The sequence below is a fragment of the Schistocerca serialis genome, chromosome 2 (assembly GCF_023864345.2).
Source record: "Schistocerca serialis cubense isolate TAMUIC-IGC-003099 chromosome 2, iqSchSeri2.2, whole genome shotgun sequence".
In the NCBI taxonomy this organism is placed as follows: Eukaryota; Metazoa; Arthropoda; class Insecta; order Orthoptera; family Acrididae; genus Schistocerca; species Schistocerca serialis.
This window is the reverse complement of record NC_064639.1, coordinates 367,758,839-367,778,638: the sequence shown is the minus strand read 5'-3', so window position 1 is coordinate 367,778,638 and position 19,800 is coordinate 367,758,839. Positions and strand designations below refer to the sequence as shown.

General features: G+C 44.0%; 1 protein-coding gene across 1 annotated transcript in view; it reads left to right on the top strand.

The window, feature by feature from the left end:
* Positions 1 to 19,800, top strand: part of LOC126455552 (pickpocket protein 28-like) — a 164,497-nt gene that overhangs the window by 130,990 nt on the left and 13,707 nt on the right. Inside the window, exons 8-9 of the mRNA XM_050091306.1 lie at positions 2,205 to 2,264; positions 10,362 to 10,551. Of these exons, the coding sequence (XP_049947263.1) occupies positions 2,205 to 2,264; positions 10,362 to 10,551 (250 nt within the window). The remainder of the gene's footprint in view (positions 1 to 2,204; positions 2,265 to 10,361; positions 10,552 to 19,800) is intronic.

The window sequence follows — 19,800 nt, the reverse complement described above, 5'->3', positions numbered from 1 at the left end:
AGCATCCCGTGTGTGTGTGTGTGTGTGTGTGTGTGTGTGTGACATCCTGCAAAGCTGACAGAGCGCGGCTTGGCCGAGAGGTGGCATTAACACCACTGCTTCCATCAGCAATTTCCTCTGGGCTCGGCAACTGAGGCAGAGGTGTCGGAGGCTCGGCTGGTGTCTCGATCCGCTGCACCGGCTGTGGCCCAATGTAGGAGCACTGTAGCCGGCGTGCTATTTCCCAGGGCTCGGTGGGCCCTGCGGCAGCCCTGCGTCTCGTCTCTCAGGGCAGGTCCAACCTCATACAGCACTCCGGACAGCGCCCCAAGTGTCACAGCCCTATAACGATAGTGCTGCGATATTAACACAAGAACATTTCAGTACAGAAGTTGCAACGTATTTATACACTCACGGGCTGCACTTACTTGGTGTTTCCTATTTCTTGTGGCGTGTGTACTAAACACTTGCGCGGCTGCTGGTCTGGAAATGTTTCCACCTTCTTCCGCTTAGGTGCTGCTTTGTCAACTATTTCCACACCTCACGTAGCAGGCTCGCCTCTCAGTGCGCAAAGCATAACATGTGCTCTCTCCGTAATCTACTTCCCATTTTGCACATTTCTGACCAAATGCGGTTATTGTGCTACTCTGAATACATCACAAATTGATCCTAAGGTTGCTGCTTGTTCAGAGTCGGTACTAAGTATAGAAGTGCAACACTGCAGTAAACATGCATTACGCAAAGTAACTGATTAGTGAAACTAGCAAATGTAACAGTCAACTTTCAGTTTGAACCCGGTAGTATAAATTTAGAGTAACTAAAAAATTTGTGTGAGATACATCCTGGTTTTGCATGTATAGAGACAGCTAACAATGTAAAGATAAAATACCTTGTTTGCAGTACCGGGTAATAACAGAAGCTAAGTATTACTCAGATAAGTATTACTTTCCAGAATAGCTGTTTTCTTCACACATACAAATACGAAGCAAGCTCGAAGTAACACCATGATTATTAGTTCGAGTACATTAGCGCTAGTCATAGTTCGTTGTTAGTATGCTTTACAGACGTAACATGCAGTGGTTGGGCCTGCCTGTTAACGTATAAATTGCGCATTACATACCCCTGAAGGCTCTCCTTCAAGAAGGGCTTGTTAGAACTCGATATGTGAACGAATGAAAGAGGGAAATTAGTATAATTCGGAGTAGACTATTGAAAATGCTGCTTGCAACAGTAGGCGAGGTACCTTACATAAGAACACTTCAAGATGTATCATGAAACGCCGTCAAGACGTATAGGTATTACTGTGATATTTATGATGTCTGTTCTTTCGAACATGTCCAGAACAACAGAAAAAACACACATAATAGTAATAATAATGAAATTTTAATAAGTGGAAGGCAGGCAAAGCTTCATTGTGTATCAAAATAATAAAAAATTCTTACCTGCATCATTATACAACAGCACACAGCTGTATAATTCGAACTTCTACAAATGCAGTACAGCACTGTGTTTCAACTGTGAATTAAAAAATAATATACATTAATTAGACACAAATTGAATATTTTGTTAATTTCACGGAGTTAAGAAGAACAATTCAGAAAATTTATTAATGTTGTTTCCTCAGAAACACTGATTTCCATCTAATTCATGTCCAAGCTAAAGCTTTCTGCTGTCTATAGTACTTTTTTCACCATTTTGAAGAAAGAAAGAAAATAAATAACCGATATATGCCACATTCGAAACACATAATTAAAAGTAAAATTATTGTGATAATAGAAGAACGTAAGTAACTGTAGAATAACTGAAACTATTTTGTTTATTGCTGAGATTAGTTTTTTAATGACATCTCCAGGCTAATTTGAAGTTTCTCACGTAAGTATCACTGTATTTTACCCTGCCTAAATGTTACACGTAGCGCTTTCAAAAACCTACGCTAAATTTTTCAAACTTCCCTCTTTTATTCACTTTCCGCCATTGAATTATTTCAGTGCCCTCATGGAGTTGACCTCTGTTTCATCATAATTATTATTATTATTATGATTTACCGTTTTGTAATGGTACCACCTGCGGCTTGCTTAACAAGCAGCAAGCGTTTGAGTAAAGCATCGCAGCAGAGACAGCTGATGTGTCCACCCTTATTGTCGCATTTCCAGGAACGTTGTTAACTCTGAAAGTGTAAGTGGCAACAAAAGTCATTTTAACAACATCGTTTCTTTCTCTTCCAGGAACAGAAGATACACCCATCTGTGCGCTAGGAAGCTCCGACTGCATGATGAAGAGCGCAAGTAAGTGCTATCAATATTCGTCACTAATTCTTACACGGTTTATGTACGTCTTACTCTTGGAGCACTCTGATCATACACTGAAATTGAACGTGGGGTCAAAGTAACAAAGGTGTACAGGGTGCTTAAAACATGTGTCCCGTGTTTTTGTAGAATGTGGTCAAAACCAGAAAATTAACTTAAGTAAATTATATGTCTGGGGACAAACATGTATGTGGTGTGGATCACTTTAGTTATGTCGACGATTTGATTCCAGCCACCTTTTACTTTATTTTTAATCAGTAATCTAAGTATTCGGAACTCTTTTCTTACAATACAAAATCTGTAGGCAATAAATTAAAAGTACAACGGGGACGTGAAATTTAGAGAAAACCCATTCGCAGGGGCCCTTAACTGCCAGGATTTTCTTGCCTAGAGTCGCTGATATACAGAGCGAAGAGTGTAGATGACGAGGGCAACCTACTGCTGGACCTGGTGGTCTACAAAACACTCTTTCTTCGAATGGCTATAGAGGAACGATATTAGCAAGGAGCTGAGGACACCGAAATATATAACAAGGGTAAAGAAATAGCTCACAGAGTCGTCCTCCTACAATATCATTTGCGCAACGAAAATACAACCGCGGTCTTCGAACATCTAGATTATATCAAGTTCCTTACAAGTGCAGCAAGACATAGATCTGACAGACACCTCGCTGCATCTCCGTAAGTTTCAGCGGATGTAAACACAACATAAGACTCGGCCAGGAATGAAAAACAGCACTAGATGAGCAAATGTTAGCGGACGAGGGTACTTTCGATTTCGAAAAAAGTTTGTTTTTTATTAATTATCTAAGTGATTGAAAACCCTTAAAGTCTAGATCACACATACAATCTTCTTGGTGTAAATAGTGTTTTTGTCAGTTACTAAGTTCTGATGGCATAACGCCTTTGTTTTATGACCATCGTTTAATTACACTGGCCACGAACGATGAGAAGTTTTTAACTGTCGCGTATGGATGCTGTCATTTTAAGAAAGATTTAAAGGATGTGTGAAGCTGTAATGGCACCAACATTAATCAAGAATGTTTTATGATCTGAAGATGGGTAGACTTTTAACCGAAACTAGTAATCCAGCAAAATAAAGAAGATTTCATTTGCGGTCTTCACTTCAAGGGTTTTCGGCCCCTAACTTAAATAAAAATTTACAACAGTCTGTGTATCTCCTGGATGAAAGTGTCAACAAAATACGATAAAAGTCTGTTATCTGCACAGCGATTAATTTCTAAGACGGAGTCACGTAGGAGAAAATATTGAGATTAGAGTTACACAAAAACTCGTTAACTGGTACAAAGCATTTTCTCTCACAAGGAAATAGTCCAGTGGAAAGTTTTCACACGGGAAGAATACGCCGGAAGAAATTCACTCTTATAATTTTAGCTATTGAGGTGAACAGAAAGTATTTTCTTAGCGTTAAAGTTCCTCATTTTTGCCGTACGAAGAACTGTTTATAACAGAGGTTTGTCTAGACCTTCATGCCAGCGCGCGACTCGTTGAATAAGCAGAAGCAGCCGCGACAAAAGAACGTAGCGCCTCATAGCGCGAAGTCCAAAGTGCACACACGCTTATTTTAAGCATTCAAACCACGACAAATATGACTCAAATCATTAACTTTTGAATAATATGTAGTTCATATCGGTAGCTAAACTGTTGCAGATGTAATAATTACACTCCTGGAAATGGAAAAAAGAACACATTGACACCGGTATGTCAGACCCACCATACTTGCTCCGGACACTGCGAGAGGGCTGTACAAGCAATGATCACACGCACGGCACAGCGGACACACCAGGAACCGCGGTGTTGGCCGTCGAATGGCGCTAGCTGCGCAGCATTTGTGCACCGCCGCCGCCAGTGTCAGCCAGTTTGCCGTGGCATACGGAGCTCCATCGCAGTCTTTAACATTGGTAGCATGCTGCTACAGCGTGGACGTGAACCGTATGTGCAGTTGACGGACTTTGAGCGAGGGCGTATAGTGGGCATGCGGGAGGCCGGGTGGACGTACCGCCGAATTGCTCAACACGTGGGGCGTGAGGTCTCCACAGTACATCGATGTTGTCGCCAGTGGTCGGCGGAAGGTGCACGTGCCCGTCGACCTGGGACCGGACCGCAGCGACGCACGGATGCACGCCAAGACCGTAGGATCCTACGCAGTGCCGTAGGGGACCGCACCGCCACTTCCCAGCAAATTAGGGACACTGTTGCTCCTGGGGTATCGGCGAGGACCATTCGCAACCGTCTCCATGAAGCTGGGCTACGGTCCCACACACCGTTAGGCCGTCTTCCGCTCACGCCCCAACATCGTGCAGCCCGCCTCCAGTGGTGTCGCGACAGGCGTGAATGGAGGGACGAATGGAGACGTGTCGTCTTCAGCGATGAGAGTCGCTTCTGCCTTGGTGCCAATGATGGTCGTATGCGTGTTTGGCGCCGTGCAGGTGAGCGCCACAATCAGGACTGCATACGACAGAGGCACACAGGGCCAACACACGGCATCATGGTGTGGGGAGCGATCTCCTACACTGGCCGTACACCACTGGTGATCGTCGAGGGGACACTGAATAGTGCACGGTACATCCAAACCGTCATCGAACCCATCGTTCTACCATTCCTAGACCGGCAAGGGAACTTGCTGTTCCAACAGGACAATGCACGTCCGCATGTATCCCGTGCCACCCAACGTGCTCTAGAAGGTGTAAGTCAACTACCCTGGCCAGCAAGATCTCCGGATCTGTCCCCCATTGAGCATGTTTGGGACTGGATGAAGCGTCGTCTCACGACCATCATTGGCACCAAGGCAGAAGCGACTCTCATCGCTGAAGACGACACTTCTCCATTCGTCCCTCCATTCACGCCTGTCGCGACACCACTGGAGGCGGGCTGCACGATGTTGGGGCGTGAGCGGAAGACGGCCTAACGGTGTGCGGGACCGTAGCCCAGCTTCATGGAGACGGTTGCGAATGGTCCTCGCCGATACCCCAGGAGCAACAGTGTCCCTAATTTGCTGGGAAGTGGCGGTGCGGTCCCCTACGGCACTGCGTAGGATCCTACGGTCTTGGCGTGCATCCGTGCGTCGTTGCGGTCCGGTCCCAGGTCGACGGGCACGTGCACCTTCCGCCGACCACTGGCGACAACATCGATGTACTGTGGAGACCTCACGCCCCACTGTTGAGCAATTCGGCGGTACGTCCACCCGGCCTCCCGCATGCCCACTATACGCCCTCGCTCAAAGTCCGTCAACTGCACATACGGTTCACGTCCACGCTGTCGCGGCATGCTACCAGTGTTAAAGACTGCGATGGAGCTCCGTATGCCACGGCAAACTGGCTGACACTGACGGCGGCGGTGCACAAATGCTGCGCAGCTAGCGCCATTCGACGGCCCACACCGCGGTTCCTGGTGTGTCCGCTGTGCCGTGCGTGTGATCATTGCTTTTACAGCCCTCTCGTAGTGTCCGGAGCAAGTATGGTGGGTCTGACACACCGGTATCAATGTGTTCTTATTTCCATTTCCAGGAGTGTATAATCTGAACCACAATTCACTGAATCGTCTAAGCTATTTTCTGGTGAAACAGGTTGGCAAAGTGTGACATCTCGGTTGCCCTGCGGGGCTGGCGTGATGTGCGTATAGTATCAGAATGCGTTCAGGTCGGTTTGCGACGGGACGGATACAGCTGAAGAGAGAGAGGGGGGAAGATATTAGCGCTTCCTTGTGTGTACGATTGTTCGGTACAATATTGCAGTTAATTTTAAACTAGTATCTCGAGGATATAAAGACTTGAAATTTTTAAGCATAACTCATAACTGGATGACAATGCAATATTACCTCTCTCTCTTCTGTGGTACGGGGTAGGGTTTTTTTTTTTTTTTTCAGTCTACTGACTGGTTTGATGCGGCCCGCCACGAATTCCGTTCCTGTGCTAACCTCTTCATCTCAGAGTAGCACTTGCAACCTACGTCCTCAATTATTTGCTTGACGTATTCCAATCTCTGTCTTCCTCTACAGTTTTTGCCCTCTACAGCTCCCTCTCGTACCATGGAAGTCATTCCCTCATGTCTTAGCAGATGTCCTATCATCATGTCCCTTCTCCTTATCAGTGTTTTCCACATATTCCTTTCCTCCCCGATTCTGTGTAGAACCTCCTCATTCCTTACCTTATCAGTCCACCTAATTTTCAACATTCGTCTATAGCACCACATCTCAAATGCTTCGATTCTCTTCTGTTCCGGTTTTCCCACAGTCCATGTTTCACTACCATACAATGCTGTACTCCAGCCGTACATCCTCAGAAATTTCTTCCTCAAATTAAGGCCGGTATTTGATATTAGTAGACTTCTCTTGGTCAGAAATGCCTTTTTTGCCATAGTGAGTCTGCTTTTGATGTCCTCCGTGCTCCGTCCGTCATTGGTTTTTTTACTGCCTAGGTAGCAGAATTCCTTAACTTCATTGACTTCGTGACCATCAATCCTGATGTTAAGTTTCTCGCTGTTCTCATTTCTACTACTTCTCATTACCTTCGTCTTTCTCCGATTTGCTCTCAAACCATACTGTGTACTCGTTAGACTGTTCATTCCGTTCTGCAGATCATTTAATTCTTCTTCACTTTCACTCAGGATAGCAATGTCATCAGCGAATCGTATCATTGATATTCTTTCACCTTGTATTTTAATTCCACTCCTGAACCTTTTTTTTTATTTCCATCATTGCTTCCTCGATGTACAGATTGAAGAGCAGGGGCGAAAGGCTACAGCCTTGTCTTACACCCTTCTTAATACGAGCACTTCGTTCTTGATCGTCCACTCTTATTATTCCCTCTTGGTTGTTGTACATATTGTATATGACCCGTCTCTCCCTATAGCTTACACTTACTTTTTTCAGAATCTCGAACAGCTTGCACCATTTTATATTGTCGAATGCTTTTTCCAGGTCGGCAAATCCTATGAAAGTGTCTTGATTTTTCTTTAGCCTTGCTTCCATTATTAGCCGTAACGTCAAAATTGCCTCTCTCGTCCCTTTACTTTTCCTAAAGCCAAACTGATCGTCACCTAGCGCATTCTCAATTTTCTTTTCCATTCTTCTGTATATTATTTTTGTAAGCAGCGTCGATGCATGAGCTGTTAAGCTGATTGTGCGATAATTCTCGCACTTGTCAGCTCATGCCGTCTTCGGAATTGTGTGGATGATGCTTTTCCGAAAGTCAGATGGTATACCGCCATCCATAAGGTGTCACGCCGTTGTTGGCGAACAACACTTTATGCATTTCCTGTAAGTTTAATTTACTTGCGTCCTATAATGTATAGTACAGGTAACGATACAACAGTGTGACTGGCCTCGGAATGTTAGACTATGTCGCAAAAGTCGCAAAAACCGTTACAGTTGATCCCTGAGACACTTCTGGAATCCGCGTACTTCATTACAAGTCTGTAAAGTTTTTCGTGTTTTCTTACCGAGCTGTTGCATTGTGATATTACTTTCGTGCATGAGGAAAATTCCTTCGATGTCTTTTTACAGCCACGATGTTGTACCTCTTCATTCTTGAAAGTGTCACCTAGATTTTAAAATAATGAAATTTTGTTCTCAGTATTGCTTAATCAGATGACCCAAACTTAATTTTCTTTCTTGCTATAAATACAGCTGTGTTACGTTATAGTTGACGTATTTATCACCTCTGTGATACAATAACTTTTGTTTATTATTCAGAAATTACTTTCGGTGTAGCAACTTCACTAGTTCTTATCGATAAAAGCTCAAATATTGAAATGAAGAGTTTATAAGACTTCATGAAATAACATGTCTTTAAAGCGCAACAGCCTACTGTGTTAAGTAATGTAATGCGTTGTCTCACAATAATTATTCCTCGACTCGGAACGTTTATGCTCAAGGACTTATAACAAATTTTACAATTTATAAAAGTTAAAATATTGTTATATGATTTTCTTTCTAATTTGACGGATCTATTAGCGTTTGCTAGGACGAATTTCGTTAGTTTAAACATCAATCTACAGCAAGCGTCGTACTCTTAAACGATACGCTCCAGTCAACCTCCACAGCTAATAGGTTAGTGTGCCTGACGGCAATGCGGAGGATCCCGGTCGATTCTCCGTGCGGCCAGGGATTTACATTGAGTGGAGGATTGGAACGGGGTGCTCTCAGACCCGTGATGCCAATTAAGGACCCATTCGAGGGAGAAGTACCTGCTTCATGGTCTGGGAAGCTGTCAATGGTTGGGACAGAGATTTGCTGACCAAATGCCTCTACATAGCGCACCTGAATTATGCCTTTGGCAGAAGATTGTACGTCAGCTGATCAGTATTGAATAGCGTCCCAGGGTCAGTAGAAGGAGATTTAGCTTTTTTAATGCCACTGCGTCACGTCCGAGCTCAAGGAAGGCACAGCTTGCCGAAGGAATTGACCAATATGCGTTCCGTGAGAGTTATGGCTCATGAGGCACCCTGCACTTTATGTAAGGTTACCTTTCTTGCCTTTTGCCACCTGGTGACATTTACAAATGCTTCTATGTTGTGAGACGTGCGTCATACGGAATTAAGTTGCTGAACCTTTCAGCGTTGTCGTGCTGTGCATAAAATTTTCGTCCACCATGACGGCCTGGAGGAATGATGACAAAAAATGGTAACGGAAAAACTGGTGTAAGAGGCAGTCCCAAAGATAGTACAGACTTTCAGACACATTATGTAAAGCTGCCTAACACCTCAGTAGTTTATACGACCCATTAATAATTTTAAAGTGTCACAGTAGCCCACTTGGCGTCACCTAATTTCAACCTTTCTATAAGGCACGATCGTCAAGTTATAATTTCACTGCTTGTACCTTACCAATCAGCTATCCAACGCTTTTGCCACGTCGATAAATTCTACTAACGTGCCTCGAGTTTCCTTAAGTTCCGCTTCCATTATCAAGCCTAATGGAGAACAGCCTTTTTTATGTCTCTGTCTTTCCTAAGCTCAAAGTGAGCGCCATCTGATGCATACACATTTTCTTCTCATTTCTTCTGTATGTGACTCTGGTTGGCAACTTGGGTGTTGACTGTGTGACAGTTCTTGCATTCATCTGCCTTTGCTGTCTTCACAAATGTTTGGTTGATATTCTTCTGGAAGCTTTCTGGTATTTCTCCTTTCTCGTATATTCTGTACACTAAGCTTCGTAATCGATACTCAAAAAATGTGGCCAGAGTTTATTTTTCAAGCCTCAGAGTTCTGAAGATCCGTATCAGTTGCAGTGTACGTTGATTTTGAATGGACGGTGGAGAGTGGCGGCAACGGGGAAGTGGGGAAAACATTCCCTGGACTGAAGACCATTTGGGAAAACTGTCTTCAGACTGAAGACCGCAACTACAACAACAAAAACAGTCCCTAAGAGGCTGTAGCAGCACAACGAAGTCTATGGTGGAAAACTACTGAAATTTCCAAGAATTTTACACATAATATAAAAGTAATTAATATCTCTCTATGAGTGAATTTCTCATTAAAAATAACCTCTGTCCATTTCGTCCATCGGTTCCGACGAAGGGTCATTGGTTGTGGTAATGGAAAATGATCGTATGGCATTGTTGGCCGGGAGGCCTCCATTCAGGGGAGTTCGGCCGCCGTATTGCAAGTCCTTTTTAGTTGACGCCACTTCGGCGACTTGCAAGTCAATGATGATGAAAATGATGATGGACACACAACATCCAGTCCCCTGCCGGGAATCGAACCCGCGCCCTCTGTGTGGTAGGCGGTAACGCTACCGCTACCATGCGGAAGGGGACACTGGTTGTGGTATGAAAGGGCGTAGGGTCAGCAGACCGCTCTCCCAGCCTTTGTCAGCTTTCGCGACCTGTAGCCACTGTGAGTCGGCCAAGTAGCTTCTCAGTTTGCATAACGAGGCTTAAAGTACCACGTTCCACTCCTCTCACCAAGGAAATGTTCTTGACTTTACCAGGAATCTAACCTGGGTCTTCCACATGGCAGTCAGCCGCGTCAACTAGCTCCGGAATCGCCAGAATTTTTTAGTGCTTCTTTTTTCACTAGTGCATTACTCCTCATACTTTGTTTTTGTTTTCAACCAGTGGAACTTGTGGAGCGGAAAGTGCTGATGGAGTTGCATTCTGACGATGCCGACACTGATTCCGGCTCCAACGACTGCGACTGCCTCCCTTCTTGCACAGACCTCAGCTTCGACGCAGAGATCTCCCAGGCAGACCTGGACACAGAAGCGTACTTTCAGGCGCAGAAGATCAACTTCGCTGAAACTGTGGGGTCAGTATTTCACAAAAGTATCTTATTATGTCGACAAAAATTGCACATTTTTGAGCAGGTGGAATCTAAGGCGCTGCAGTCGAACATCCATTGGTGAAAATCCACCCTTGTGAACTCTTTGCGTTTGCAGTCTCCAGATTCTTTTTTTCTTGACACAAAATCAAATTTTAAAAAAGTGTTATTGACAGTCAAATTTGCTAACTTTTTCATTCTGGTGATTATTGGTGTAAGCACATAATTTTTCCTCCTTCAGCTCTCTTAATCCATTATAGGCCTCTGTCCCACGAGTACGTACCGTATGCAGAGATCTGGGAGCAACTACTCTTTTATCATACATTACAGTGTCGGAAAAATGTGAGGCACCCTAAATGAAAATGTCATTTTATTGACAAGTAAGGTGACAGGTAGTTCATCAGTGTAGGAGTAGGCTTACAGTAAAGGGTGCCCAGACAGTGGCATCAACACACAGTGTGTACCCCTCTGGCGGAAAAGCGTGCGTCTGTTGTCACATGCAAAAGATGACGAATATGTTGAACAGTATTCTGACAGCTCTTCCCAAGCGTCTGACGCCCTTTGTTGCAATTCGGAAATGGTTCCTCCTGCTGGCCCTAGAGAACGAGTAAATTCTCGGTTAATCATGTCCCATACGTGTTCATTTGGCGAGCGGTCTGGTGATCTTGATGGCCAGAACAGTAGTTGTATACCACGAAGAGCACGTTCGGTTGCAGCAGTCGTATGTGGTTGTGCACTGTCCTGCTGGTATGGCACATCACCTTTCTGTCGAAGGAATGGCAATAACAAGGGGAAAAAATGAAATGATCGTGTGGCATTGTTGGCTGGGAGGCCCCAACCGGGAAGTTCGGCCGCCGGGTACAAGTCTTATTTCAGTCGACGTCACAATGGGTGACTTGCGCGTCGGTGACGATGAAAGGATGATGAGCACAACATAATACCCAGTCCACGGGCGGAAAAAATCTCCAACCCGGCCGGGAATCGAAACCGGACCCGCTGTGTGGTAGGCAGGTGGAGAGTGGCGAGGGGAGAACAGAAACATAAAATTTGGCAGCTAGTTGTACCAGATGGCCATTCACAGCGTGAAGCCTGGGATGGAAGCTGTGTGTCGTGGGCGAATGCACTCTGGAGTAGGTAGTTGATCAGTTCCACGCCACTAACGTATACGTCCACCACTCGCATACAGACAGAACCTACTGTCATCACTAAAGACAACAACTCTCAAGTCAATTCTTTCAGACACAACAGTGGCCATCGTGTCACGGTGTCAGTGACAAAATAACAAGAGACTAACATAAATACTAGGGCTTTCGTGGGCTGTGCTCGTCACATTAAAAACCTTTATGAGTATAAAGTTGTATTTTACTACTTTTAGCATTCTTTGGAATTCTGTAAGATGACACGGCAGTATTTCCAGAAGAATTTAGTAAAAGTAAAGACTAGTTTTATGAGCGCTATAGGAAAGAGTCTTCAGATTGCGCCGGCCGAAGTGGCCGAGCGGTTCTAGGCACTACAGCCTGGAACCGCGCGACCGCTACGGTCGCAGGTTCGAATCCTGCCTCGGGCATGGATGTGTGTGATGTCCTTAGGTTAGTTAGGTTTAAGTAGTTCTAAGTTCTAGGGGACTGATGACCTCAGAATTTAAGTCCCATGGTACTCAGAGCCATTTCTTTAGATTGCAGATAGTTTGAGAAAGTGCCCAGAACGTATAAACTGATGGATGGCACAAACCAATGGGCTGCCTCAAGCACGTGTACTGCCAAACTGGACAGAGAGCTTAATTTATGCAGATGATCGTGCTCTTACAGCTCGGGCGGCATATTTTTGGAAGTATCGAGTAAAAGCTGTTTGTAGCTGTACTATAAATGACAACTAACTACCAAAAAAATCAACTCGAAAATCATCTGCACAGAAATCCTCATATGCCCCTTCCAGCTAATGAACTGGCATCAAGAAAGTTGCAAATTGAATGTGAGGGAAGTCGGTTAGAAAAAGCCCCTCACCAAAAATGTGAGTCGAAGCTTGTGCTGACGTACAAAGGCGCACAACTAATGATTACAAATGATACCAAGATGAATTAACCACATTATTATGGATTTTTATATCTACTGGTGAGTCTCTTTTTTTCTAACTCAGCTTACGGAGATAACATATCCAAGACACAGAGGCCTTTTACAATAGTATTATCTGATATTCCTCTTCACATGTTCTACAGAGACGTACTTCAGAAATTAGGTATATTCACAAATGCTTTAAGAGAACTTTTTATTAGTGTATGTTAAGAGGTACTTACTGGAATTAAGGAAAACGTGGAAAGGAGGACACACCAATATAACTTTATTTTCCCACAACCTGTTTATTTAACAATACACAAACTCTGTTTTACATATAATCGAAGCATTTAACCATAAAATTTTCTTTAACAAAATGAACAAATTTGAAAAATTCTTTTGATCTTAAACCTAAACTTGAATACGCTTTTAATCTTTTCAAAAGGAATCTGAAGTGCTGTATCGCAAAACAGCAAACAATATGACGGCCGCACCTGCAGAACGCTCGTTATCGGACGAAACAGCGGTGTTTGCTACCGCGCTGAACACAGTCTGTCTTATTAAATGCCCTTCTGCAACACATGAAAACTATACAAGCACCATTGATGACATGAGTGATTCAATTACTCAAAACACTTAACTTAACTTTTAGTATGAAAGCTGTATGTCGAAAGGTTCGAGGTTACGATGCACACCTGTGCTTAAAGGTTAACCAGATTAGCAAACAATATGACAATGATAAGGCTTACTTCAAAGCAATCAACCTCTTAATTTCAATCGGCAAACAAGGTGCGACTCGATCCTAGCCCATCCCTTCTGACAGTTTTATTTTGACTAAAGCCCTTGTGACAATTGGCTGTTAATATTTTCAAAGTTAAACTGATTCTCAGTTATTAAGATCGCTCTGAAGGAACGTCTTAAGACATTACTTGTGAACACGTATTACATGAGAAATCACTCGGCGGAACCACAAGATCCAGCAAAAATACACCAATAATGACTCGGTTTTTCAAACACAGAAACGAACAGCTTAGTACAACAGGTTGCTCAGATTATAACTAATGACTGAGAAATGCAATTAAAATCAAAGATTTGAACCGGTTAAACGCTAAATCTAACCACAAGATCCCTCTTTTGTTTAACAGCAACCTGTGCTTTAGTAAAATTGTTCTGGCTGTATTTACGACCAAGAACTGATTAATTAGAACATTAATAATCGGCTACGAACCAGAAAAGAGAGGGAATATAATAGCGGGACAAATTTTCAGACGACAACTAGTGTCTAGGTACAGTACTCTGCCTATATTTACGACTAAAGAACCAATCGATAAAAACTCTAAGGGGTTGGTACAAACAAGAATATAATAAGGGGGGAGGGGGCAGGTAGACAATGAAAAAAACACCACAAGGGCTACGGAATGTTACGCCCCCTTATCAACAAGCAGTTCCATGGATCCACGGTGCGTCTCAGCAGTTAGTGAGTGGTGCCGATGAAAGCCAGGTAGAAGAGGGCAGCCAGGCCACGAGCGGTCGTCCGACACGAATGTTGCCAACCAACCGACGGGATGCCGGCCTGCTGCTGGTAGTCGACACTGACCCCAGTGAAGCACTCCGGTATCTTCGCTCTGCGCAGGCCCTCTTTGCGCAGCTCGTGGCTTCGACCACTCGGGCCTCATGACCGCCTCTTGTCGCGACGCTACCGCCAATCCCCAAGCTTCGTGCCTTCCTCTCGGGCCAGCGAACCCCTTATACAGGGTGGTCCATTGATCGTGACCAGGCGAAGTATCTCACGAAATAAGCGTCAAACGAAAAAACTACAAAGACGGAAACTTGTCTTGCTTGAAGGGGGAAACCAGATGGCGCTACGGATGGTCCGCTAGATGGCGCTGCCATAGGTCAAACGGATATCAACTGCGTTTTTTTAAAAATAGGAACCCCCATTTTTATTACATATTCGTGTAGTACGTAAAGAAATATGAGTGTTTTACTTGGACCACTTTTTTCGCTTTCTGATAGATGGCGCTATAATAGTCACAAACATAAGTCTCACAATTTTAGACGAACTGTTGGTAACAGGTAGGTTTTTAAGCTAAAAAATAGAACGTAGATACGTTTGAACATTTATTTCGGTTGTTCCCATGTGATACATGTACCTTTGTGAACTTATCATTTCTGAGAACGCATGCTGTTACAGCGTGATTACCTGTAAATACCACATTAATGCAATAAATGCTTAAAATGATGTCCGTCAACCTCAATGCATTTGGCAATACGTGTAACGACATTCCTCTCAACAGCGAGTAGTTTGCATTCCGTAATGTTGTCACATGCATTGACAATGCGCTGACGCATGTTGTCAGGCGTTGTCGGTGGATCACGATAGTAAATATCCTTCAACTTTCCCCACATAAAGAAATCCGGGGATGTCGGATCCGGTGAACGTGCGGGCCATGGTATTGTGCTTCGACGACCAATCCACCTGTCATGAAATATGCTATAAAACACCGCTTCAACCGCACGCGAGCTATGTGCAGACATCCATCATGTTGGCAGTACATCACTATTCTGTCATGCAGTGAAACATCTTGTAGTAACATCGGTAGAACATTACGTAGGAAATCAGCATACATTGCACCATTTAAATTCCCATCGATAAAATGGGGGCCAATTATCCTTCCTCCCATAATGCCGCACCATACATTAACCCGCCAAGGTCGCTGATGTTCCACTTGTCGTAGCCATCGTGGATTTTTCGTTGCCCAGTAGTGCATATTGTGACGGTTTACGTTACCGCTGTTGGTGAATGACGCTTCGTCGCAAAATAGAACGCGTGCAAAAAATCTGTCATCGTCCCGTAATTTCTAAATGTGTGTGTGTGTGAAATCTTATGGGACTTAACTGCTAAGGTCATCAGTCCCTAAGCTTACAAACTACTTAATCTAAATTATCCTAAAGATGAACACACACACCCGTGCCCGAGGGAGGATTCGAACCTCCGCCGGGAGCAGCCGCACAGTCCATGACTGCAGCGCCTGAGACCGCTCGGCTAATCCCATGCGGCCCGTAATTTCTCTTGTGCCCAGTGGCAGAACTGTGCATCACGTTCAAAGTCGTCGCCATGCAATTCCTGGTGCATAGAAATATGGTACGGGTGCAATCGATGTTGATGTAGTGTTCTCAACAACGACGTTTTTGAGATTCCCGATTATCGCGCAATTTGTCTGCTACTGATGTGCGGATTAGCCGCGACAACAACTAAAACACCTACTTGGGCATCATCATTTGTTGCAGGTCGTGGTTGACGTTTCATATGTGGATGAACACTTCCTGTTTCCTTAAATAACGTAACTATCCCGCGAACGATCAGGACACTTGGATGATGTCGTCCAGGATACCGAGCAGCATACATAGCACACGCCCGTTGGGCATTTTGATCACAATAGCTATACATCAACACGATATCGACCTTTTCTGCAATTGGTTAACGGTCCATTTTAATACGGGTAATGCATCACGAATCAAATACCGTCCGCACTGGAGGAATGTTACGTGATGCCAAGTACTTATACGTTTGTGACTATTACAGTCCTATCTATCACAAAGCGAAAAAAGCGGTCCAACTAAAACATTCATATTTCTTTGCGTACTACACGAATATGTAATAAAAATGGGGGTTCATCTGGTTTCCCCCTTCAAGATAGACGAATTTCGTTCTTTGTAGTTTTTTCGTTTGATGCTTATTTCGTGAGATATTTGGCTCGGTCACTATCAATGGACCATCCTGTATACAGGGTGTTACAAAAAGGTACGGCCAAACTTTCAGGAAGCATTCCTCACACATAAATAAAGAAAAGATGTTATGTGGACATGTGTCCGGAAACGCTTAATTTCCATGTTACAGCTCATTTTAGTTTCGTTAGTATGTACTGTACTTCCTCGATTCACCGCCAGTTGGCCCAACTGATGGAAGGTAATGTTGACTTCGGTGCTTGTGTTGACATGCGACTCACTGCTCTACAGTACTAGCATCAAGCACATCAGTACGTAGCATCAACAGGTTAGTGTTCATCACGAACGTGGTTTTGCAGTCAGTGCAATGTTTACAAATGCGGTCTTGGCAGATGCCCATTTGATGTATGGATTAGCACGGGGCAATAGCCGTGACGCGGTACGTTTGTATCGAGACAGATTTCCAGAACGGAGGTGTCCCGACAGGAAGACGTTCGAAGCAATTGATCGGCGTCTTAGGGAGCACGGAACATTCCAGCCTATGACTCGCGACTGGGGAAGACCTAGAACGACGAGGACACCTGCAATGGACGAGGCAATTCTTCGTGCAGTTGACGATAACCCTAATGTCAGCGTCAGAGAAGTTGCTGCTGTACAAGGTAACGTTGACCACGTCACTGTATGGAGAGTGCTACGGGAGAACCAGTTGTTTCCGTACCATGTACAGCGTGTGCAGGCACTATCAGCAGCTGATTGGCCTCCACGGGTACACTTCTGCGAATGGTTCATCCAACAATGTGTCAATCCTCATTTCAGTGCAACGTGATCAAATTGTAAATTTTCACAATCAACGTGTGTGGGCTGACGAGAATCCGCACGCAATTGTTCAATCACATCAACACAGATTTTCTGTGAACATTTGGGCAGGCATTGTTGGTGACGTCTTGACTGGGCCCCATGTTCTTCCACCTACACTCAATGGAGCACGTTATCATGATTTCATACGGGATACTCTACCTGTGCTGCTAGAACATGTGCCTTTACAAGTACGACACAACATGTGGTTCATGTACGATGGAGCTCCTGCACATTTCAGTCGAAGTGTTCGTACGCTTCTCAACAACAGATTCTGTGACCGATGGATTGGTAGAGGCGGACCAATTCCGTGACCTCCACGCTCTCCTGACCTCAATCCTCTTGACTTTCATTTATGGGGGCATTTGAAAGCTCTTGTCTACGCAACCTCGGTACCAAATGTAGAGACTCTTCGTGCTCGTATTGTGGACGGCTGTGATACAATACGCCATTCTCCAGGGCTGCATCAGCGCATCAGGCATTCCATGCGACGGAGGGTGGATGCATGTATCCTCGCTAACGGAGGACATTTTGAACATTTCCTGTAACAAAGTGTTTGAAGTCACGCAGGTACGTTCTGTTGCTGTGTGTTTCCATTCCATGATTAATGTGATTTGAAGAGAAGTAATAAAATGAGCTCTAACATGGAAAGTAAGCGTTTCCGGACATATGTCCACATAACATATTATCTTTCTTTGTGTGTGAGGAATGTTTCCTGAAAGTTTGGCCGTACCTTTTTGTAACACCCTGTATACATGGGCAAGCAAAGACCTAAGGACACAGCCCACAGATACCAACTTTTCCTCGTAGATATTGGCGATAGGGTCGTAAGAGAGAGAGTCGATACTACAACTGAGCCTGTGACGCTTGACAGAACAGCCTGCTAATTCTATAGCGTGTTACAGAACACACGTGAAAATTTCGTGTGGTCAGATCACAAGAAAATGGGCTCTCTACCCGAACCGGAAAATAAACTAAATATAAAACACTACGCTTGGCTGTAAGTGTTAAATGAAGAGGTTTGCTTCAGTGTCACTGCGATATAATATATATTCTCCAAAGGGTAGTAGTGTCAGTGATTCATTTGTGACGATCATCGACAATCAGATGGCGCTCAGGAGTCCTATCTACGCATCCTCTGTTTTTCGGTGCCACGTAGCACAGAGTCAGAGTGCCTAACGTTATGTGAAGAGTCAAGTCTACGTACTTTACAAAAACTCGAATATGGAGCAAGTTTTCAAACAATCGCTTTGAAGCCAACTTTTCGAGATAATGTAAGCTAATATATGTAAGAAATGTGTAAAATTCTAACACCCCTCCTCATTTGCGATACATCTGTTATGCACTCTGTGTGAAATGCTCAATTTTTTACTGGACGTTTGCAGCGAGTTGACGTATCATAAATTACACCACATACTGTTAGAACTGTCATATCTGCGCCTGTGCATAGACCGAGAGATATGACTTCACTAGGGGCAGTAGCAGGTCTCTTTTGAGGAAGGCTCCGTTTGCCAGTCTTTTGATTCCAGACCTTCTGCCAAACTGTTTTTTTTTTCCTTTTTTTACGTGTACCAGAAACACTCATATAGCCGTTCCTTACTTAGCAGGTCCATACATCCTAGTAAATAGTTCGCTATTCCTGATTACTGTCTTACAGCCGTCACAAAACTAGAACTTACCTTTATGTCTCATGTATGACGTGAGAACATTGAACGAAAGATGAAAGAAAAAAAATTGACTAATTTAGCCAATATTTTCTATGTAGCCTAATTATTCACTTTGAATCATTCATCTTTTACCTGTTTTACAAAACAGTTTATCGGTATGCATCTTCTTGGTAGATTTAAACGTGCTGTACAGGGACTCGACCATGGGCCTCTGCAAACGTCCCACGTTAGAGGCCCGCTGCTGCACGCAGTTTTAATCTACCAAGAAGTTTCAACTCAGTGCACCCTCCATTCCAGAGTAAAAAACCATTCTGAGTGTATTGGTGTGTATTACGCTGTAAGGTCCTTGTTTGAAGTCATCCTGTAGTTCACCAATAACCTATCTAATGCGGAAAAATTTTAACCCAAAAGCCTGCAGTTGAATCTGAATATTCCACTGTTCAGCATCCTCAAAATTTACATTTGTTTTAGACCACATCGTTGTCATGTAATCATTTTTTTTTTTTTTTTTTTTTTTTTTGCGGTCATAATGAAAGTGCTCAACAGAGGCAATATTAGTAGCAATTTCTGCTGTTGTACGAGGAGCATTACGGCTGCTGCAGAGCTTCTCGCATAGAGCAACTAGTACAACAGATTATTCCGTATTATTTACATAAAGAAAAATTACACTTATATACACTGAAGCGTCAAAGAAATTCGTATAGGCATGCGTATTCAAATACAGAGATATGTAAACAGGCAGAAAACGGCGCTGCGGTCGGCAACGCCTATGTACGAAAACTAATGTCTGGTGCAGTTTTTAGATTGGTTACTGGCGCTACAGTGGCAAGTTACCAAGATGAAAGTGAGTTCGGACGTGGTGTTACAATCGGCGCACGAGCCATGGGACACAGCATCTCAGAGGCAGCGATAAAGTGGGGATTTTCCCGTACGAT